The 25,140-nt window shown below is 40.2% G+C and overlaps 1 protein-coding gene across 7 annotated transcripts in view; it reads right to left on the bottom strand.

Annotated features, from left to right (window-relative positions):
- LOC144025068 (RNA binding protein fox-1 homolog 3-like) overlaps positions 1-25,140 on the bottom strand; it is a 461,720-nt gene that overhangs the window by 238,848 nt on the left and 197,732 nt on the right. For all 7 annotated transcript variants that reach the window (XM_077531087.1, XM_077531089.1, XM_077531084.1 and 4 more), the window contains one exon: positions 5,720-5,822. In XM_077531087.1, the coding sequence (XP_077387213.1) occupies positions 5,720-5,741 (22 nt within the window). In that variant the 5' untranslated portion in view covers positions 5,742-5,822. The remainder of the gene's footprint in view (positions 1-5,719; positions 5,823-25,140) is intronic.

The raw sequence follows: 25,140 nt of genomic DNA, 5'->3' as shown, positions 1-25,140 counted from the left end.
CTACGGTCAATTATAAAAGAACGGGATGAGGCAAAAAGTAGGGAGAATATTTGGTAGATTCGGTTTATATATAATTATTGAACGTAATATCGCGTGGGTATTGAAAATTTTGAAATATTCTAAAATGGCTGGCAGTGAATGAGTTAAAATGATAATAAAGGTAAATATAAACCTTATAAGTTCCCATCATTCATCTTTTTTTAATTTGTCCTTACCCCCAAATTGATGAGGGATCACTAAAAAAAACTAATTACATGCTTGCCATTATTGCTAGTAAATGGCCAATTTCACCAAGTTCAGTGGTAACTTCAGCATTATGTACATATGTGTGGATATTTTACAATTGTTGCTATTAATGTATTTAAAAATCATGGCACAACTGTTGGTGGTGTGTAAACACGTTAAACTGCATTGACTTAGCTACTTTCTACACATGCTAGTTAGCATATGTTTGATATTTCCTGCTTGTTTAGTTTAGGGGTTCTTGTTTACTTTCTTGTGACCATTAATAGCAGATGACAAACTGACTGGTGGTTTGTCACGATGCATTGGAATTTTTACTGAATCAAACCAAGCATTGTTTACATACAATATCAAACATGGTAGAAAAGCACCCATTGACCTGTAGCCAGAAGGTTCTGGTACCATAACGAAAGCGCCAATCATCGGGCCCGAGCTGGCTCGCCGTTTAAAACCCCGCTTTGATTCCCCCACGTTATCCAAGCGAATACTTCATTATACCGAGTATGCGTGGGGATGAAAGGGCAGTGAGTGGATTCAAGGCATAAAAGGGGAACACGGAATGCCATTAATGCCAAAGTAGGGAGTAATTCCCGCCGCGCTCCCAGAGGAAATCCAGCACGCAGCCAAAGCCGGAGGATTTTGACAAATGCCTTCCTCAACAGCGGCAAAGGAGACAAATGTTACATTTAAAGAGAAATACTTAATTTCCGCTTTTGGTGACTCACAGCAGATATCATTAATCAGCGAGGGGTGGTGGGTGCGTGTAGACGGGCGGGGGTTGTGCGGGTGAGGGTGGTTGAGTATGCTCAGTGAGCTCGCTAAGCGCCAGATGATCGCCTCCTTCCACTCAATCCATCAAGTGTGATTGGAGAAAGAAAAGGTTCAAAAAAAGAGTAATTACCCGGGCGGCGGTTGCTCGTCGAGGTGTTCCCGGGACAAGTTGAACCCGGTTTATCACACATGACTTGACGTCGCACCCTCCACCTGCGCTTGACAAATATGACATGGAAGCATCGTGGACGCAAAGTTGACATTCAAATTAACGACTGAGAACTTGTTGTGCTTGGGGGGTATTATTAATAGTGACCCCCCCCCCTCACACACACACACACACTCGCACACACGCACACACAAATGAAACGGGGTGGGGGGCACCATTCAAGTTGATGTATGATCCCCGTTGGCCAAGCCGGTTTGAAGCGTAGCGGGTGATTGGAAAGTGACGCCTCTTTAAACGGCGTAATGAGCCGGAGAGGACGCCAATCCATGGGGGAAGGGACACCATCTCACCACACCGCCACCCACCTCAGCATTTGATTGTTATTATTTTGTTGAACAATTCTAATGGAAATACCTCAGAATGACAAAGATGGTGGACATAATTTAAGAGAGAGAGAGAGAGAGAGAGAGAGAGAGAGACATCCGCAAAAAAATGACCAATCACGGCTCACCTGTTTTCTGAAGCTGAGCCGTGATTGGTTGTAATCTATGTCTTCAGCAACTGTGATGTCATTTTTCAGTCGGCAGCAAGTGGCAAAATGGCTGCCCCCTGAGATAGATAAGAACAGGCGGATGCATTTTCGTAAGTTATATTACACAAACGCGATATTAAAGGGACGCTTGATTGAGATGAACATGGGCACTTATATCAAATATCGCAATGTAAAAATGATGTCAGCACTGTGTACCCCACTTCTCGCCAAACGTCAAAAGTGATAGGTTCCTTCGTAACGAGGGTAAGGCCTACGGAAAATGGATGGATACTTGATATCTGAAGTAGTCACATAATGGATTGTGGTGACCCTCGGAGGTACGACTGTATTTGAGAAGAAAGACTGCGCAGTCTTTGATATTTGGGCTGTTAAATCAAAGGCGAGGGTTCGCCAAGGGGTGGCCGCCATGTCGGTGACACGTTGGAGTGCGGCGGCAGGAGCGGGCTTCCGGCAAGGAGAGCGAGACAATTAAATAGTGGCTCGCTCGCTCTCTCTTTCTTCTCAGTGGCGTTTAAAATCAATTCATTCAGCGGACTGCTGACACAGCCTGGCCCGGAGAGCCCAGGATTTATGGCTCCCTCTAATGGGCATGCTCCGAAGCAAAGCCCTGCCGTCAGCACTTTCCCGCCAGCGCGGCCAGCCAGCGAGCGGGCGACCGATCGTCCGCCTCGCTCCTTCGCCTTCCTCGCCGCCGCGGGCTGCTCTTAAAGGCACAGGCGCGTTTATGTCCATTGGGGAGCTTGCAAACACACGGCTACTTGACACAATAGCAAGACAAATTACAAGACTTTTAAAGCTGCATGAAACAATGTACGTCTCTACCCTCATCAAAATTCGCATGCAATGAAAGAATTCTGTTTTTTTAGTTTCATGTCAACTGTTGAGTATACTGTTCAAAATTGGTACCAACCAGACTGAATCTCTAGGACAAGTTGAAGTCTTTGAAAAACACCTAGAAATGAACCAAAACAATGCTAAAATGGCTGCTTTAAACCTAAATGACAAACTTCGGCTTCTTCAAAAATTTTGGTGTATCATCTCATGATCGACATGTCCACCAAATTTTATGGTGCAAAGTTAAATGGTCTGTCAGGAGGCTGGATGTGTTAGTTGTTGGCCAGTCATCAAATTTTGCTGACAAACTCAGGCCACACACAATGTCGAAAACTCGAATTCTTGATTATTTATCATCGTTCACATGTTTGGTATACACGGGTCAAATCTGGACACAAAATCCAAAGTAGTTGGTCTACAAAGGACTCATTTAGAAGCTGCATTAGTTTTATGGCCAGTCATCACATTGCGCCGCCATGCTCCATCCACAAGCAATGACAGAAATTCACAGTTTTTCACACTTTAGTGTCAGACATCAGTTTAGTATACAGCCTTCAAATTTGCTAGCAATCTGACAAAATCTCAAGGACAAGTTTGTATTTTGTTGATACGTAAAAATGGCTAAGATGAGCCTAAAATGGCTGCATTGAAGCAGAGTAGGCAGACATCCTGTGTCTTTTTTTGTGTGTGTTTTTGGCTTCTCGAGACTTTTCTGCGGGTCTACTTGTGATAGACATGTCTAGCAAATTTCTAAATATGTTTAAATATTGCAATAAAGTAGTGACATGCTATATATTTATCAGACATTTTTGGAGAGCAAATATGTAAGGGGGAACATTTGACATTATATCTTCATTCTCTAATATTTTACTAAACGAGAACATTTTCTCATACAAAATAAGGAAAAAATATTAAACTAGGGAGAAGCATTAAACACCTTGCTAATACTTTTGTGAGGTGTCACAGAGAATTAACTTGCAATGAGCGCCCAGAAAGAAAATGTGCAAAATGTTTCTATTGACTTGATTTGATGGATTGGTTATTTGGAAGTTGTTGACATTTAGGATTGATGAGTTTAAAAGTGCTTTTTTCTTTCTACTAAAACATTACCATACAGTATGCATTACACATCCTGTGAGAGGGTGGGGTGGGGGGTGATTTACCTTCGGGGGGGGGACGTAGGTGTGGAAAAAAATTCAAAATTTGAGATTCACAGATCAAAATTGATTTGCCACTGAAGATTTATCACAATTTAAAATCCAACCACAATTCTTGAATCATTGCAGACGAAACTACTGTCAATTTTAAACTCTTCTTCTTTGACCAAAATCCAGTCACAGGTTTGATTTAATACCAGTCAAAACTCACTCACAATTTTAAAAGGACCCACCAAAATTCATGAGAGTTGGGATTTTTTACCAATCAAAACCCACAATTCACAATCACAATTTGAGATTAATCACATTATAAAATCCAGACATATTAATCGCTGACAAAAATCTATATATACAGTTTTAGATTTATCACTGTCCAAAATTTACTCACAACTAGAGATGTAAGACATACTGAAACCCACAAACAATTCAAGACTCATCGCCAAACAAAATCCACTCAGCGTTTTAGGCTCAACTGTTCATCTTGAAAACAAAAAAACATTGAAAGTCTTCCTCTAAAACATTTGAGGATTGCCATGAAAGAGCGCAAAACGCAGCCCCCCAGCAACATTCGCTGGCAGCACGTCATTGCAGAGCCACGGCGGCGATGACGGCAATAAGAGATAATTAGACTAGTTTCAAATGGCAGCTCTGACCCGCTCCCTTGGAGAAAGCTTTCAAATGGCGGCAAGCACGTTGAACTTCGCCGCCACCTGCTCCACGCTGCCGCTGAGGCCGGGCGGCCATGGCGAGGGAGCAATGGCGGCGAAGCGGAGCCCGCAGGCGCACGGCACACATTAGCCACAATATGGCCGCACGTGGGGGGTGACGAGGCGCAGCCCTTATGGGAGCGTGGGTACGAGAGTGGGATGCTGTTTTGTCAACGGGTGCTGCTGCAACAAAATACCGCAGCAACACTTGTAACACTTTTAGATTTTGAACTGGCTACGTTTACCCTTAATTAAATTAATCACCATATAATTTTAGTTTTATCACTGGCCAATTAACAAATTTAAGATTTAAGATTTAAGTCCACTCAAAAATGTGTATTCATTACTGACCAAAATACAGCCACAGTTTCAGTTTCTCAAAGAAGAAAATCCAGTCAAAAAGTAATTGTTTTCGTTGACCCAAGTCCACTCACAATTTTAGATTTGTCATTGACTAAAAATCCAATCACAATTTTCGTTTCATCACCAACCAAAATCCACTCACAATTAACACAATGAATATAGGAACAAAATCCGATCTCAACTTTAGCTTCTCGCTGAGTAAAATACCGTCACAAATTTGAGTTATTTCAAATAAGTCCACTTACAATTTTATTTAAATTAATCACGGTTTACCAAGCAAAATCCAGTCATAATTTTTGATCCATCACCTATCCACAGCAATCACAATTTCTGATTTTTAACAAATAAAAATTCAAAGTTTTAAATATTTCACAGACCCAAATTGATATCCACTCACAATTGTACATTTATCATCGAAACAGGCCAAGTGTGAGGCCACAAATGGGGATTACACATTCTTGTAAATCATAGAAGGTAGCTTATCTATCCATCCATCCATTTACTACCACTTATCCGAGGTCGGGTCGCGGGGGCAACCGCTTTAGGAGGGAAACCCAGACCTCCCTCTCCCCAGCCACTACAACCAGCTCCTCCGGCGGGATCCCAAGGCATTCCCAGGCCAGCCGAGAGACGTAGTCTCTCCAGCGTGTCCTGGGTCGTCCCCGGGGCCTCCAGCCGGTGGGACATGCCCGGAACACCTCCGCAGGGAGGCGTCCAGGAGGCATCCGAACCAGATGCCCGAGCCACCTCAGCTGGCTCCTCTCAATGCGGAGGAGCAGCGGCTCGACTCTGATCACCCACAGCTCGTGACCATAGGTGAGGGTTGGAACGTAGATCGACAAGAAGGTAGCTTAGCATGCTAATAACCAACAGCTTGCTCCATGATGGTGGAGATGCAGCGAGTGTGGTTTGGTGTTCCTACCTGCCCAGCTGGGGGTCTCCATGTACGGGTAAAGATGGTTGGGCTGAGGCTGCGTCACTGGACTCTCTACTGATGCTTCGACCTCACGATGGGATGAAGAAGTCTGAAATCAGGAAGGAGACCACATTAGTTGAATTGCCTTTATAAGAACAGATTAGTTTACTAGCTTAGGTAGGCCTATCGTGAATTAGCATGTGCCTCATCCCAAGTTAGTTCACACACCAGCTGTGCTGTTTATTACAAAAGAAATTAGAGTATTGACTAGGGGTGGGACGATACGGGTAAAACACAATTCAATAATGTGACAATATTTGGCTCACGATATCGATAATATCACGATACCCGATATCTATGATTTTTGATATAGTGTCAAAATTATTTTAAAAAACCAACAAATGCCCATAAAAAGGAAAATGACTAATTATGCATTTATTCAATGCCAAAAAAAAGTTCTGCATAGTGCCTCACTGCCTCTGAGCCTTTTAACTGAAAACATTGTAAAGTGAGACAAATTAAAATGCATAAACATTTATAACATAACACTGCACAACTGGACACAATATATCGATATCAACCTCCAGTGTATCGATAATTTATTGCAACAGAGAGCGCAACAATATATTGCGATATTGATTTTTTTCTCCCACCCCTAGTATTGACGTACATAACAGCCTTTGGAAATAAGAGAATCATGGGAATAAAGACATTTTTAACTCATTCACTCGCAGCCATTTTCACTTAAGCAACCCCCTTCGCTCCCGGCTGTTTTACTGGATTTTGACTGATTTTGCAAGGCCCGCAGAATATTGTGTTCTATTGCTATAAAGACATGGAACCTACCAAAAGAAAGATTAGCGCCTCTTCTTTCATCAGGGAAAACAAGTATAATTCTATCTGTTTCCATTTTGAAGCAATTACGATTAGAATATAGAGAAGTTTTATCATTATTCACAAACCTGTTGAAAACACTAGTGAAAAGAGCTTTTTTGCAACATAGCAAAAAATCCGGGATCCGGGTAGTCTGTTTATAGTCTGCTTCCACCTGCTGCCAACTACCATTGCTTTAAGCATTCTCTTCAGTTCAGAGGCTGCATCAAAGCCTTCTTTCTGTCTGCTCTCGCATAAAAAAAAAACAACGTATAAATAAATTTTTGGGACTATGGCAATATATAAAATAGAGCGTTTTTATACGTTTTTGAGAGCAATGAGTTAAAGAAATTGCAACAACAATGCAGCAATGAGTTGGAAGCTGTTTAGCCACTACGGGTTATTATCATTTTATTGGGCTGGCCTAAAATCAAATTACCGATCCTCCCCACCAAAGTCTTTATTTGTATTTTTTTATTATATATATATATATATATATATATATATATATATATATATATATGTATATATATATATTTTTTTTTTTTTTTTTTATTATGGCTTTTTGTTTCCCACTTTGAAACTTTTTTGTCAACCCAAGTTTCTTGCACATAAGTATTCAATGCTCCTATAAAGCTGAAAATGGAACTCAGGCACGTCCTGTATAATAATACTTCAGTCTAACCGCGGCCATTTCAGTTGATTGCACATGACACATTATTGGTACATGTGGATGAGAATAAATTATTTTATTATTATTATTATGATTGTTCAAAATCCACTCACAATTTGATATTAACTACTAACCAAAACACCGTCACAATTTCAGATTAATCACCAATTTGAATTAACTCCTAATTTTATCTTAATCACTGACAAATCACTCAAAAATAATAGTTCCACTTACACCGTCAGAATAATCACTTACCAAAACTCTGGACACATTTTATATAATAGTCGCTGACCAAAATCAACAAAAGTTTAAATACCATTGATAGTTTTAGATTCACCACCGACCAACCAAAATCAATTATCAAAATCCACTCAATTTTTTTTTTTATTAGTTATTATTAAAAAAAGTTAAAGAAGTAACAAAAATTACTTGACATTTTTTATTCACCTCATGAAATCAAAATATATTCCCAGTTTACATTCATCACAGATCAAATTTCACTCACAATTTCAGATTAACTACCGACCAAAGTTTAGTTAATATTTTCTTCCTTGATTTTCATGTCAGATTTTTCCTCTCAAGATGGATACGTTGTGGATTTGAAATAGGAATTGTAAAAAATAAAATACAATTTGGACGTGGTGTGCCAGATATCGTTTATTGCTGAACGTAGCACATGTGTCAGCGTTTACGTGCATTCACGTGCACGTTGCTGGTGGTTTGTTTTTCCTGCTGACTCGGGGATGTTGGCGGTCCGCAGCCTGGCTCCGGCCCAGAAGTCCAGCCGCTGAACCACGACTAAGAAAGCGAGCAAGTGAACATCGATTTCATCTCTGTGAAACTCCACGCTACACACACGCGCACACACATGCAAAATGCCCAGTGTGCACCAAAGCAATTTGTCATTTATCAAAAGTAATTAAAAGCAATTCCTTTCCCTCTGCTTGATTGAGGATTGACTAATTGTCGAGTGAGGGGGATAAATAAAAGAGGGCCAGTATGAATTTTGCAGGAGGAGCAGCTAACCGGTGTAAGAAGGAGGGGCCAGACATCTGCCTCGACACGATTAGCAAACACGTGCGCGTACGCCGGCGACCCACAGCCGCTAAATAATATATTAGCGCTAGCATATTGACCGGCCCGCTTAAAAGGCTGCGTCAACACCTCAGCGGCAGCAAAAGTCGGGATGCGAGCAGATGCTGCGACCGCGCGTGCCAAAAATCCAGATCGCCGCACTTAAATACCAACAAAGCCACCTGGGAACGGGCAACATAAAGTTAGCGTCCGATGAAACCCGGCGGAACAGTCGCGGCGCGGCCGCTAACAACCTCCGGAAGGCCCCATTGGCTTCCGTGAGGCGGGAATGAAAATGTCAGGATTGATTCAGAGCGAAGAGGGTTGAGGTGTACGTGGTTTCGCTTCTCTTCATTTGGTCCCATTCGATCGTTAGCAGCCGGGGGAAAAAGTGAAATGGAGGCGGCAGCTATGACAAACGCCAGCCACTAGAGGGCGAGGTCCGGTCAAAAGGTTTTTGCAGAATTGTAACCTGATCCGGCATGCAACGCCACTCATTTACTGCTACACTCATAAATTACACAATGCAATCAAACCAAACCGACAAAGCCGTTGTCATATGGCAACCATGACAATGCATTCACTGCCATTGACGTTTACATTTGTTAACTGGAATCCAACCGTTCACTGCCATCGAAGAATATCAAGTACGTTTCGCAACAGGCAGGCATGGTGGAGGATCTCGCCCAGCCTGTGAAACCGAGTTTATAATTAATTAACTGTAATGATAAACAAACACCAATAGATGGCGTGTAACATCACTTTTGGGTTTGAGATCAGCACAGCTTTTGAATACAAGATAAAGATCAGGTGGTGAATCTCGTCGTGTCATGTCGATTATGAGGGAGAGAAATGCCAACATGTTGGAAGTCAAACAAGTTTAGGCATCTCATGTTCAAACAGAATATCTGGAAGGAGTAGAAAGTGCACCATGTTCATGAGAAGAGAAGAAAAAAAAAGATGCTGATATTCAACTTGAGCCATGTGGCGAGTCAATATTGTTCATGGCGCGTTTTATACTGGTATGTATGTAAATAAAGGATTATTTTGTCATTAAAATCCCATTTGTCGTCTTGTTTTTCTGATGTCACATAAGTAACAAGTATAAGCGTCAAAGTCAACTGTTCTGCTAAATTTTGCTCTAAAGTCTCTTTTCACAATCATTTCGTTTTCTCTAATTTTTGGTGAGAAACTGGTATTCCATGTTCAACTGTTGATTATAAAAGAATGGAAAAGGATAAAAAACTTTTCTTTTTTTTTCTGGCAAAACAAAAGACTCCATCCAGCCTTTGTTTTGGCAGATTTGACACCTCTGTAGTCACAGAACCAAATACTTTTGTGGGTCTTGCAAAGCAGTCGAATTCTATAAAGCGCTTGAAAGTGAATTAATTAATAGTACTACAATTAATAATAATAATAATAGTAACTCAACATACGCAAATTTCATCAAAATCCATTCACTATACCCGGAATCAAGACATTTTCATCCTGAGGTTATATTGAAGCGATAAACAAAATGTCCTTAAAAACCCATCAAAACTTCCTAATCTGGTTTGGAGTTCTACAACCTAAAAAGTTATAGAAAGTGAACTGATTTTAATAGAATTTGGTGTGCTGCTTCCGAATGCCTCAAGGATGAATGGATTAACTGTGAATCAAAATCAAACACCAAATGTAATGGACATCATTTCAAGACATGTTAAAAAAGTGTCCTTGGAAGAAAAATGAAGGGCCTAAGGATGAACAGATTAACTATTGATCAAGATCAGCTAACAAGAAATTTCATTGACATGCCTCCAAAACTTTTTCAGTGATGGTAAAAAAATATATATGTTTTTTTTTTTTATTATACTGTAAGCCGTAACTCAACAAGTCCTAGAAATTGAAAAGATTCTGATAAAAGGTGATGTGAGAAACCCAAGGACGGATGGATTAAATTTGTGATGATCAGAAGCAATTTCATCGACATTCATTCAAAACTTCTCAAATAATATCCTTGTTATTTTTTTTTTTAACTGCTAAAGGTCCTGTAAAGTGACATACTTTGGAGTCCGACATTCATCACTCCTCCGCCGATATGAAACTTGAGCACCTTTGTCCATATCGATGATGATCAGGTGCAATTGTTTCAAATGCATCTTCCCCAGATTTTCCACAGGTGCAGTCCCTTTAGAGTGCCTGGTTGTCGATCCTCAGCGCTCGAGAAGGAGGGAATCTTTTCTTGATAAAGTCTGACTCGACAGCCAGTGTGTAGATTGAGGCTTTCAGCTTGCATGGCTGCTTCCGAGCGCCTCGTTGTTGGCTGGGAGTGCCGTCTTATCACGAAGAGGAGGCGGTTAAAATAAAAATAATAATTCACATGTGGCAAAGCAAACTTCTCAGTAGTGGGTCAGATTGACAAGTCAATTTCATATGACTTTTTTTTTTTTTTTTCAAAATTAAAAAAAAGCATCAGAACTTGAACCATTTGAATAAACAGTTGCAGGATGCTACAACACATGACTTGCGATCGTGATGAAAAGCTAATCGATATTCCTGAGAGTCAATCCCAAGCCAGACGTTAAAGTTCGACATTTTAGGACCTTTTTTAAGGCCACTCCATCAAATTGAAGACCTCCCCTTCAATAAAGCGATATATATGAGCACCAGGAGCGAACGTTTTTATAGTGATGCGGACTAATTACATTCTTTCAACGTTTTCCCAAGAAAATGGAACCATGTTGTTTATTGTTGTGTGTGGCATTTTTAAGAGCTTTGAGGATTTAAGGATGAAGTGTCACTTTGAAGGATAATTAAGGCCTCCATTTTGGGAAGAACACTAATTAAAACTTTTTAAGGATCAGTGGACACACCACTCAATCTTGATTTGCCAAATTTGGCCTTGTGCTTGCAACAAATAAATACAAACACGCTATATAAATAATTGCAGACTTGGGAGAGGTAAACAAAAAAAAAAACTGACGGATTTGTGCAAGTTTGTGTAAGTTTTCAGGTATGTTGACCATTTGCAAACCACACCCCCAAACGCCCACAGCTCCCAATGAGGCTCGAAGCTCCGTTGACCTCCATTGTAAATCCATCCACAAAACTTTTGTCAGCTTCAATAAATCTAAACCAAACAAAGTTGCAACAAGCTATGGAACTCCAACAAGCAAATTAGTGAAGCAATGTGCCCATAGATTGTTTTAATTGTACGTGAGAAATCCACACTGGAGTGACGTCTTCAATGGATTACACAGTGTGGACGGCCTCACCCCCAGTCAAATGTCTGCAAAACAGGCATTACTGTGTTTGAGCCAAGGTAAGACTATAATGGGTTAGGCTGAAGCTAACTAGCAACCGAATGAGCTAAAAACCAGCTTTTAGCTCTGTTGTCAAATTCACTTTAGCTCTAGTAGGTACTGGGTCTCATACTGGGAGCTCTGTGATGTTTTAGCGATTTACACAGTGAACATAGCATCATAGCAGGCACTTTGAAGTGAACATATTTTGTTTTCATTTTTCATGTAGCACGTTATGCTCCCTCAGAGTAAACAACCGTTCTGTTACAAAGGGCGGGGGGGGGGCTGATTTTGCGGGATTACAATTTCCACGCTGACACCATTGTTGTACTGGATTTATCTTGAAACCTGTATGATTTAGCACTGATAGTTGCCAATTCTATTTTTCTGCATATTTCAGTATTATGAATACAGTAAGCTTCCACTGCGTACTGTAGACCTTTTTGCCTCAATCGGGACATTATTGCAACAGTTTTGCCCCAAAAACGTGTACATACCCAGAATGAGGGGGGCGAGGCTTTTTTGAACGGTCCATTCTGCGTACGGTAGGCTACTGAATTAGTACTTAGTGGGTTTTTATTAAAGACAATACAACACATTGAACTTCCCCAAAACACAGTAAAGGATTTTGTGAATGTCCTACAAAGCACTTGGGCTGTAATTATTCCAAAATACTGTCTAAACTGCCACTGGTTTTCGGTGTTCATTGCTTAATCAGTAGAGGGCAGTCATGCACTAAACGTGCCCAGAAGAAGACAAGAACAGGAAGTTATTGATCTCATGTAGCTAACAGCTAGCTCTACTGTTGTTTACTCATCATGGAAAAATGTTGAAGCATCTTCTGTAAGTCACTTTTAAGTAGTACTGTCAAACGATTTAATTTTTTTTTTATCAGATTAATGACATCTTAGAATTTTGATTTATCAACATTTTTTTGCCTGCCAAATTTGAAGAGCACCTGTTATAAGTTAATTATTTCAACATGTATGAGGACGTCTACGTTTTCTGATCCACTGCACGCGTCCTCTTTTTCTAATCAGTTAATTAATTGCATAATTTCAAATGAAAAACAAAAAACAAAACAGTAGTTTGATATGAACACATTCTGAATGTCATTTGTAAAAAAAAAAAAAAAAATATTACAATTTTAACTTTAAAGTGTAGTTATGGTTATTGCTCAAACATAACCTTGCTACGTTTAACGCAAACCATCCGCTGTCAAGCTAAAGGATAATCTGTGGTCAAAATTAATAGTGCGATTAATCAGTGTTAATACATGACTACTGCAATATTATTTTTGTGAATAATTAATTAGTTCACGCTTTGACTTTGATAACACTATATTTAAGACACTATTAAATATGTAAATGTAATGTAGATAAAATGATCAATGTGTGAACTAAATGGTAGTTAATGCTTGTTGTACCTGACGTGGTCATTCTTAGTGCACTAATACAAATCGTGATTGTTAACCATTTAAAATAGGCTAATTTTGTTCATGTTTAATCATGCATATGTGAAGATGATAAATTATAAGTACTTATATCCACTCAGTTCAATTAACGTCCAACCTTGGTGAATTGAGCCCTACTGCTTTACTCTACTAATTAATGATGTAATTATTCATATTAATTAATGCTTTAATTCTGATTCTTATTCGTTTAATTCATCCTATCAATCACAATCGGCTCATCAATTCTTTGTCTTCATAAATACTTTGACTGTGCTTAATCTTGCTTAAATTCAGATTATTAATGCTTTAATTCACTTTATTAATACTCTGTGCTAATGTGCTTATAATCCATCCATCCGTTTTCTTGACTGCTTATTCCTCACAAGGGTTGCGGGTGGTGCTGGAGCCTATCTCAGCTGGCTCTGGGCAGTAGGCGGGGGACACCCTGAACTGGTTGCCAGCCAATCGCAGGGCACACAGAGACAAACAACCATCCACACTCACAAGCACACCTAGGGACCATTTGGAGCGCCCAATTAACCTGCCATGCATGTCTTTGGAATGTGGGAGGAGACCGGAGTACTCGGAGAAGACCCATGCATGCACGGGGAGAACATGCAAACTCCACCCAGGAAGGCCGGAGCCTGGACTCGAACCTGAGTACTCGGTACTGGGAGGTGGACGTGCTAACCAGTCATCGTGCCGCCCGTTCTTATAATTAATACTTTAATACAACATACCATTGCTTCAATTCAGCTTCTTGCTGCTTTACCTGTCCTTATTGATGCTTTCATTCTGCTTATTGAAGCTTTAATCAAGCCAATTAGCACTTTATTTCTGCCGATTATTATCGATGCTGAGCAACGGTGCTTATTTATTGTGTTAATTAGGGAACTTAATGCTTTTAATTCTGCTTTGAGTCGCTTGGATTCATCTTAATATTGTATTCTGAGTGCTTTAGGGTGTTTTCATTGGGCTTCTGCCTCGTTGCGTTGTCTTCATGGGCGCACTTTTGTAAGAGAGCCTTGACGAGACCCCGCAGGAGAGCTTGAAGTGCTGCTAAAGACTCCTCGAGCCTCCTCAAACCGCATCGGCACAAATGAAGTATGCGGTTGAATGGCAGAGTAAGGGGAGGTGTCACTTGAGTCGCCCCCTTCCCCAAACGTTTACGGGGCCTCAAATATCCGATGATAGCACTCGTAGCTTTTCATCTTCAATGTGAGAAATTAATCATCCCATTCATTATTTTAATAGCTGTCATTTTTGGCTGCGTCCTCCCCCAAAGCGCTGATTTATGGTGGCGGTGGCGAGCGGCTGCGGCAGGCAAACGGGATTTATCGTAATGTTTGCACCAGGTAGCCCGCCATCGTATTTCAACCTTTCACTGACATGCCATTAAAACGCGCCACTGATTAAACAACCACTCCGCGGTCGGCCAAAAAACTGACAGCGTACGTGTGAGCAGGTGTGTGTGTGTTGAGACATACACAATTTTTGCTTTTCACTGATCCAAATCAGTTTTGTCAATTTTGACCCTAGGTTTCAGATTCTGAAAAATTTAAATTACAACCAAACCAAAATATCTCTCTGCAACACCTCCCTTTTCTACTAATGGCTGCCAGAATGTAAACAGCAAGTAGGTTTGAGGCTGTATCATGCAAAGAAAACCCCCGCCCCATTACGAGTTCCGGGTTTACGGACCAGCTATTTCATGGATCCCTGGTGCCCTGGCTCCGTATTTCCGTAAGATGAAAAAAGGGAGGGGAAAAAACCTCACGCAAATTCTCTCCTCCGCTGTCATATTAGCCATTTTGAATTTTGGGATATTTTCCCGGCGAAGTCTTCAGACATCACCAACAGGTTAATGTGTACTGTCAATTGGAACAGAACTTGACTCAAGTCGTTTGACGAGATTACAACAAAAGAACATAACAAATCAAAAAAAAAAAAAAAAAGAACAACCTGCCATGATTTTGAGAGTGTAAGCTTTAAGAAGTTGATCGAAGAATTCAGTAAAAAGTCTTTTAGCATCCAGCTGCACGTCTGGATGTTAAATGCCGCCGCTTGTAATTGACACTTTTTTTTTTTTTTTCTTGGCAAGTTTTCACATCCATGGCATGGTGGCACATTAAATTCCAGCTGGTCATTGGGCACGCGCCTGACGCTGGCCTGTAGACGTGAAATTAAATGGCCCACAACTGGCAATTACAAATTTACCTGTGAAAGTGACATCATGTGCTATAAGTATGTTGCATTGCTTTGGGTTCGAGATCAATTTACTGTCACAGAACACAATATTATGAAAAAATAAACGACAATATGGAGAACTCTGCTTTGAAAATGGTGATCTTAAAACCGAGTGATTATCATTCAGTGCAGAATTGTTATGTAATAGTGAAAGTGGTATGCTGTATATAGAGTAGAAGAACTGTATACCCCACTTTACGAATGCAAACCAAATGTTGCAGTACGACTGCCAAAAATCCGCCGCCAGGTTTCATCGAGTTAGTGCGAAGCCCTCCGAGACTCTGTTACAAAACGGCACTGGAATCGAACGGGGCTCGCCAGATGACTAATTGCAGCGTTTTGTAACAAAGTCTCTGGCAGTGGCAGCGAGAGCAGCAGAGAGGATCGGTCGCCTCGCTCAGCAGGGACCCGCGGGCTCGGTATTATGCCACGCAGTGATTGGCCGCCGGCTCCGCTGGCCTCTAATTGAGATGTTTTATGAGGCCACGTGCGATTGGATGAGCTCGCGTCAGTCGGTGCAACAACCTCAGCCGCGCCGACGACCATTCCGCTCGCGTTTAATTGCTCGTGCTGCTAACAGTTGGCGGCCGGGAAGCTCACAGCAGCTGCTGCATGGCTCTTAAAGGCAGAAAATTACTCTGCTTTCCACTTTTTGGCCTCGCCGGGAAACGCATACTCTCTCTCTGCCTGTAGGGGGTGTCGAGGAATCCCTTCAGGGCGGGAAGTTCATTACACACACAGTTCTGATGCTGTTGAGCTTTTTCTTTCGTGACAAATGATCACATCTTACCCACAAATGATGAGGAAAGTTCAAACATTTCACAATTTAGCATCCTACGTGGATATTAAACAAGGTTTATAATTGGACAAATTGAGAAGTACAGATGGAAATGACCACGAAAATGCTTGCCTCAAACCAATGTGGCAGACTTCATGTTGTTTCAGGCATCGCTTCTTGAGATCCAGCTCATTAGAGCTGAGATGAAAGACTGCCTACAACCCAGTCAAATTGCGCAATTTCTGATTTTAATAGGGACAGTCAGGCTTATAACGGTCTGACGACTTTCGAGTTTTAATAAACTATCCCTTGAAAACCTTACACAACTGGTTAGTGCGGTGAAAAAGACAACTTGCTTGGTTGACCTGAGGGCAAACTGTTTCAAGAATTGCATACAATCTTAGGACCGTTCATTTTAAATATTATGTTTGTCATTTTGTACTGGCACTGTTCCAGTAGCTTTTTAAACTGCTGTTATTCAACCTCTACTTAAGCGAACTAACCTCGAGCCAGAAAGTCTCTGTAATTATAGGCCGGTATCAAATCTGCCATTTATTGCAAAAATACATGAAAAAGTTGTTGCGCAACAGCTTAATGATTACAATGGCCGCTAACAATCGATATGAACCTTCTCAGTTGTGATTCAGGGCCCAGACGGCCCTTGCTCAAGTGACTAATGATCTTCTCCTAGCAATGGACTCCAATACCTCATCAATATTATTATTACCCGAGCTTAGCGCTGCCTTTGATAACGTTGATCATAACATACGACTGTATTAGAACGCCTGCAAACATGTATTGGTATATCAGGCTTAGCAAGTTAGCACTCGTGTGATTTCATTCTTACCGCTCAACATGTGTAACATGGCAACGCTATCTCTGAGCTATGTACCGTTACTTGTGGAATCCCGCAGGGGTCGGTACTTTGTCCTCTGTTGTTTAGCATCTATATACTTCCACTTGGTGATATTATATTTAAATATAAATATATATTTATATGTATATATTTTACTGTTATGCTGATGATACTCAATTATATCTGCCTTTAACAATAACAAACCCGCACCACTGCTGTAATTTGAATGCAAGATTATACAATTTAACAGTTTAATTAACAGTTAAATTTTTTGCTCCTTAATCCCGTTAAAACCGAGATGTTGTTTGTTGGTCTCGCTTGTCATTGGCACTTGTTTAGGAACACCACTATAAACCTCGATAGCTGTACTATTAGCCAAATTGACTCAGTAAAAAAAAAAAAAAAGTAAAATAAATTATATTCGGCCCAACTCTCGCTTTTCAAATGCACATTAAAAATATTACTCTGACGGCTTTTTTTTTTTTTTTTACCTTTGCAATATTGCTAAAATTTGTCATGTCTCGCCTCGACTACTGTAACGTATTACTTTCTGGTCTTCCCATGTCTGGTCTTAAAAGTCTGCGGTTAGTACAAAATGCTGCAGCTGGACTTCTGACCCAGACGAGAAAGTTTGATCATATTACCCCGATACTATAGCCAACTTGCATTGGCTTCCACTTCTGATTTCAAGGTTTTCTTACTTACATATAAAATATTACACAGCTTTTGGATGCTGCTTTATGGATTCAACACTAACTGACCGGGTAGAGATCTAAGGCAAACAAGTTGCTGCTATGGATATTTCTGCACCAACTAACTGGTTCCCTGACAGCATCTTATTGCAGTGCTTCAACTTATTAAATAGACTTTCACACTATTCTAGTTAATATTGTTTTGCATCACATACTGTGTAAATTGGAAGGCATCCATTGCAGCTTGGTCATCCTGGAAGGGAGATTACCACATTTGTGGTCCCTTCTCATGGGTTCTTATTATTCCCCTGATGGGGTTAGATCAGGGGATGTCGTTACTGACTGTTTTGTGATTAATTGATAAATAAACTTGACGTGTTGCTACTGATGATTGACCAAATGTCATACTGGGAAGTCATATTCAGAAAAGAAAAAAAAAAACATCTCTAAATGACGCATGGCTAACTTTGTGTTTACGTTCACATATGGATTCTTGTGGGTCTGCTCATGATCGCCGTGTCTCCCAAATTCCATGTGGACAAGTCAAACTCGCTTCGTGAGTTGAATTTGACAGAAAATTCAAATGACCACTGGAACTGACCAAAGTGAACCTAAATAGCCACTTCAACGCAAAATTGTCCGCCTTCCTATGTCTTTTCTGGCATGACTTCTTAAGAAGTTTTTTCTTAAGAGAGAAACTTAAAAGTTTATGGTGCTGAATGAAACACAATTCGGGGGCTACATTCTACAAACAAAGAATCAAGTTGACCCCAAGGATATGGCTGCTTCAAAACAAAATGGCAGACTTACTGTGTCTTTTCAGGCAGGGCTTCTTGACACTTTTTTGGATGGTCTACACATGATAGACGTCTACCAAATTCATGCGAATTGAGTGAAAAAGCGTTTTTTGGGCTGAATTCTCCAATAACTCCTGGATGTCCTGCTGTCAGGTCATTAGATTATGCAGGTGTCATTTGACCATGATTCGAAATCAATATCATTCTTGCTTTGCTTCTCAAAAGTTGAAAAATGATTTCAAGATGTCAGGGAACATATGCCAAACAGTAATATATAACTGCTGTATGGAATATGTATACGTGCACACATACATGTATAACATACAGTATTTTGCTACCGTTATAAGCTTCATGTGTACACATGAGCATGTCAGATGTTGTAAATATGCAGTAAATAAAAATGATGGCACACTGAAGCTGCCATGCATCAACATGAAATATTTTGATGTCGTCTGCAGATGGAGGAAGGGGCGGTGGCATCATAGGGGGGGAAAAAAAAAAAACATCGAGAGTGGCATCCGGCGAGCCGACGGTCGGGAAGAGCGATGGCGTTCCGACCACCGTCAATACGGAAAGTCGGGCGTGAAAAAGCCTTCCATCAATGCGAATCATATTAACATGATAAAGGGCCCGTTGCACCGCCGGTCGGCACATTGATCCCGCCGCCGCCTTCGACACGTTAAGGATTTGTGTGGCTCCTTCTCCCATGAGAAGGACTTTATTCACAGAAAAATCCATCAAAGAATTGATAATTATCTTTTTATCTTATATTATTAAAATTAATTACAGAAATTACATGATTCGATTGTGGAAAAATTTAAATCTATTTGCATGAAATTAATATTTTCTGTAATATATAATTTCTCATTTTTATTGAAAAACAATATTACTTACATTTCATTTTATTTAAAAAAAATAAAATGTCAGCGGGGGGTTAGGGTGAAACATATATATATATATATATATATATATATATATATATATATATATATATATATATATATATATATGGATGGATCGATAGATAGATAGACGGATAGATAGATAGATATAGAGAGAGAGAGGGGGGGTGTCAGTGTTTACATTGTGCTAGTTCAAACAATTTAAAAATTAAAAGTGTGTTTAAAGACCCTCTGAAAAAATTAAGTGCCCTAAATGTTATCAAAAATAATGTTTTAAGTAGAGTGCTTCTATAATGTGGATTCATACATGTATATACATACACTTCTGATTAAATGTCCTTTTTTTTTCTTTCTTTTTTTTGACAAGAACTACGTATTACTGGACAAAAGTCAGTAAGTCAAAAAAAAAAAAGAAGTAATTTCGTGAAAACAGTTGCATTTTTCAAGAATAAATTTGCTGAGAAAAAAGTTATTTATTTGCAAATTTCTTTTTAATTTATGTATCCATTTATTTTAAATAATACATTTTTTTCAGCAATAAAGTTGATATATTTTAATTATATTTTCCTATATGTATAATGTAACAGTAAGTTGATTTTCATTGGCAAAGTGTTGTTATGCAAATCAGAACATACAAATGTGTAGTTGCTTTGGTGGTGAAAAGCAATGCAAAAGCAGAACCACTCATATTGTAATACGGTATCTAATCACCATGAAATTGAAATGGAATAATAATATTATTAATCTGAAAATTTTGGAACATTCTGGCGGTAACAAGAAGAACACTCATTACAAAAACCTGCATGGAAAGAGTGGCGCGGCGCACCTTGCTTAAATATGAATTCATTAAGTGTCAAAATGAAAGCGTTTCATCTTCATTAGCGTCCGACAAGAGGCCGACGAGGGAACATAATTGAGAGGAGCTGTGAGCTAATCGAAGGAACACGCGTCGCTTGCTATTCAAACGTGAAAACGCCATTTAGCCCAAAGAAAGCACCTGATTAGATTTAATAGAAGACCTGAGTGAGCGCGTGGTCGATGCTGGCGGTCGAAAAGTGTTTTGGGATGCAACCGTGCCGTTCCAACATGACAAAATCATTTTTCACAATGTGACATTACGCATCACAGCAGCGTGCAAACACGGTAACTAATGATTACGATGACCGTGTGTTACATGAACAACATCAAAACAGCAAAACGTTAAATAGCTTTTCATAAAACTCGTTCAATTATCCAGTTTATGTTGCTATGTAAGGAATGCACGACCCATAATGCACCTCGACTCCGCTTGTCTTTGTCGGGTAAATATGTGGCAAATTAATTAGGTCGGTAAATACTGCAGGTTGACTGAAAAGTAGGTAATATGGTAGATTAAAAAATTGAAGTAGATGATTTATGTTGGTTCGTACAGAGATTAGTTCAGTAGATAGATTATGCAAATTCTATAGATTAGGTAGGTTTATGTCTTGGTAGGTAGATGATATAATTTCAGTAGATTAAGTAGGTAATTTAGGTATATTAGGTAAAAACAGAATAGGCAGGTTGGTCGGTCACTCGATAGATTGTTTGTTAGGTAGATTACATGGATTCAGTAGATTAGGTTGGTACATTTATTCAATTAGGTGAATATATACAAATTACATAAGTAGGAAGCTAAATTAGGTAAAGCAGGAAAGTATTTGGTTGGTTGGTTGGTTGGTTGGCTGGTTGGTTGGTTGGTTGGTTGGTTGGCTGGTTGGTTGGTTGGTTGGTTGGTTGGTTGGTTGGTTGGTTGGTTGACCACTTAATTTTTGTTGATTAAGAATGACCAGTAGGTGGATGAATAAAATACAGTATTTGGTAGTTCAGTCAGTCGGTCAGTTGGTTGGTAGATTACAGCAATTAATTCTGTACATTAATAACAAGTAGGTCTGTAGATTACGGTACATAAATTACGGTAAGCAATATAGGTAGATCAGGGACTGAAAGTCAGGTAGTACGTAGGTAGGGAGGAAAATTGGATTCATATATGGTAGGTAAATGTTTAGAATACATAGATGAGAAAGAAAAGGTAAAATTAGGATAGACACTTATTGTAAATTAGATGTATTATATATGTAAGTCTCAAATGTAAAACCAATCATGCCATCACACAATGAGAACTTGACAGTTAATAGGTGCACACAGAGGATAACTGGAACAGGAAATGTACAATGCTGCATGCTGACAGCTTCATTCGACCCTAAAATAATGCGCACACATATTTTATGGTACTTTCTGCCAGTGAGTGCTTCTTTTGACTATATTTGACACACTTGCACTTCCTCATTTGCAACTTGGACATTTTTCACTTTTTTTCCAACAACAATTTCAAAAAGAGCTGATAAAGTGTTACTAGCAGCGACAACTTGCGCCACTCAGCAGCCATCTTGAGGGAGCACCTCAGTGCACCTTATCAGGACTCAACAACATCAACAAAAATCATCATCATCATTTTACATACAATACATTCAAGAGGTGAGCTGGTCATTCCTGAACCACGTGGGTAATGATTCAAGCTTCGTATTGAATCACAAAGTAGACACACACATATACACAGGTCAGTTGATTCGGCCTGCCACAGGAGCAGCTAAGGCAGTTCTATACAGTCATTCAATCAGTCCTTGGGTCATCCATCACAGTCTGGTTTGGTGCTGCCACAACGAAGCACAAAATATGATGGAGAAGATCAGTGATTTTTGCTAGCGCTTCTCAAAAGCTTGGAGTCCTCTAGTTACGATCATCCGAGTTACGAACATTCGCAAATGTGAACAAAGGCTGACTGATGTCCATAAAAGCTGTATTTTGCGTGCAAGTTAATATTTAAGTGTGCGCCACATCATATATTATGGTACCAGACTCTACTGTAGTTCCCCACACTGCCACAACCCCGCCGAGCAGCACCGAGGCAGTTGCACCCAATACTGGCGCCATGCTGAGAGTACATTTCAGAGGCTCTCCTGAAGAATATTCATGAAAAGCAGCCCTCAATCGTCTTAGTTATTGGCGTAGTAGCAAAACGTAGAATATCTCTTCAGCTTCGAAATCACTCGAATCTGACTCGGCGGTCGCCATCTTGACTTGTCAAAAGCGCCAATCACGGACAGTTGGAAAACATACTTTCCTGAGAACGTTTGCCCAAACAATGCTTTCCACTTCAGCGGACTCGCATGAATTCAACTCAATAACTCCTCCTGCACCACCTATGTACAGTGAGCATATTTATTTTGTTTTTATTGCACTGTACTGTGTAAAAATTTAATGTATTGTGAGGAAAAGTGGTTCTGACAATGGATGATGGATGGATGATGCAATTTAATGTTTTTTATTTATTTATTTAATTATGTACTATATAGAAAGCATATATAGTATAATTAAATTCGTTTCATTTTTATGTTGTTTTTTTTTACGTATTTTTATTATTTTATTTAAAATAATAATTTGATCAAATTTAATTTTGAAACAAAATTTGATGCGATTCGATTTACAAACAGATTCTTTACAACCTCTTGGAACTCATTGTGTTTGTAACTTAAGAACTACCTGTACACTCTTGAGGACTTACATACTGCATAAACTAAGACAAGTTCTCAAATTCTCGCAAATTCTCGCCACAACCAGATCACCACCTCACCCAGCTCCTTCCTTCAGGTAGGCACTATCCAACTATGCACAATGAAACCAGCCGACATCTTCTCAGGCTTTCTTCCCTCTTATAATTAACACTCTCTCCAGTTGAATCATAATTACACAGTGACATTTTGCTTTTCTTTTTTTTTTTTGCCTAATTTTGTCCATCCCTGTTTGACAGTATTACCGTACCGTATTCATTACTGTAGCTTTGGCATGCCCCATGTTTGAACAACTGCTGTTGACCACTATCCCAACCACAGGACATTCTGTGCACCTATGTCCTGAATATTCTTCTTATTGCTGTAATACAATAGTGGCTCAAACTACCGGAGACACATTCCTTGTGTGTTATTATATATAAAGCTGAATTGAATCGCTTCACTCAATGATTTGACTCAGCAGACACACTGGAAACAACCCAAACTTGAATTCTCTGGTTAACGGCTTCAAGTTAGAGGCCTGATGGGAATCACAGCAGACTGAGATGATTCAGTTACCCTAAATAATTTCTTTACTGATTTCTATTTGCAGACTCAACCAGTAAACCCCTCAAACTCAGATTATTTAGTTGCATTAACTGAGTGGTCTCACTTAACAGATACAACAAGTACTTGGATAATTCAATTGAAACAGTGGACTAACTCAGTTTAGTGGAGTGACTTATCAGAACCACATAGACTCACATGACTCAAATCAATTTTATTTATTCAGCCCTTTAAAAAGGTAGACATTTAGGAAGATACAGTGATTAACGATCTCCCAAGAGACTCAAGTCAACCATCTCACTACAGTGAGTGCCTTAAAGTAACCCATAAAACGAGTTTAGCAGCTCCATTAAAGAGTTGACTTCGCTTTAACCTGCACACACACAATCCACAGTGATGGCTTCACAAAGCATCACCGCTCGCACCTTTTCAGTGCGTCTGACTAAAAGCGACACACAAAAAACATCCTTTTGGCCCGTCGTTTACATCTCATGAATGCTGGAAGCCAAAGAATTTCAAGCACAAAAGCAACAACACAGAGAGATTTTTTTTTTATTTTATTTTTTTTGAAAGGCACTTTTCAAGCTTCAAAGGCCAACAAGCCCAGAGGCCACTCGGCGAAAACTCGGCCCACCGAGTCTGCGGCGAGGAAAAACCAGCCACGACATTATCACTCGACACACTACCACAACACACATACATGCTACTTTACATATTTAACGCTTCACTTTTTTGGCGGGGGGGATGCGGCACATTATGCAGCCTCTGTATGCTTTTGAGGAATCCATCAGAAGTGCCACACTCAGGAAATGACATCAAAGACATCAAAAGCATGGAGGGCGTTTGTTGTTTGTTTGCCTCCTGCTATACATTATACATACACATTTTTACGTGGCATTATGTCACCTCAAAATTGATAGTGGGGGTGTTTTTTTTAAGACAATAACGAGTGAAAATATTTGGGTTAGATACATTTATGAAGAATCGACATATTTTGGTCTACAAACAAGACAAAACATCTATAAAATGTCATCCAGTAGGAGGCGCACTTAACGAGCATCTCTGTCATCTGACTCACCCGCACCTGTGAACCCCCCGACCCGCCATGCCCACTCCACTGCCTCGCTGGGCTCGCTTCTGGGAGCTGCTAATGACGTGTATGATGGCCTGGCTCGCCGTCGTTTGGGCCGCATTAGCAGGACAAACAATCATTGGAGGTGTCACTTGATAATGGCCCCCCGACAAAAAAAAAAAAAGGAGGCCCTCGCAGACCCTTCGCTCTCGGCCAGGGTAATTAATTGGGGGCGCTCTGCCCCAAAGATTTCCAATGGCGGTGCGGGTGATGGCCGCGAAAGCCCTACGACACCATCGATCGCTCGCAAAGTGAGAAATGCGTCGGGGTCCGGCTCCACATCTTAATGGCGGCGCTATTGATGCTACCTGCCAAAACGGCCACGTATTGATGCCCGCGCACATCCACAATGAGCTCCGCGGGGGATAGCAGCCGCCCCGCGCCGTAAATAACGGGAGCCGCCGGCCGGGGGTCATTCTAGGATGGAGAAGAGAGTCAGGGTCGGATCCATGCTCTTCAGGGCCGGAGCGTGTGGCAATTACGACGGGCGATTAGCTAAACGCCTGATTGGAGGAATTGGATTAGGCGCCGAT

The sequence above is a fragment of the Festucalex cinctus genome, chromosome 1, assembly GCF_051991245.1.
Source record: "Festucalex cinctus isolate MCC-2025b chromosome 1, RoL_Fcin_1.0, whole genome shotgun sequence".
Lineage (NCBI taxonomy): Eukaryota > Metazoa > Chordata > Actinopteri > Syngnathiformes > Syngnathidae > Festucalex > Festucalex cinctus.
This window is presented reverse-complemented; position numbering and strand designations above follow the sequence as displayed.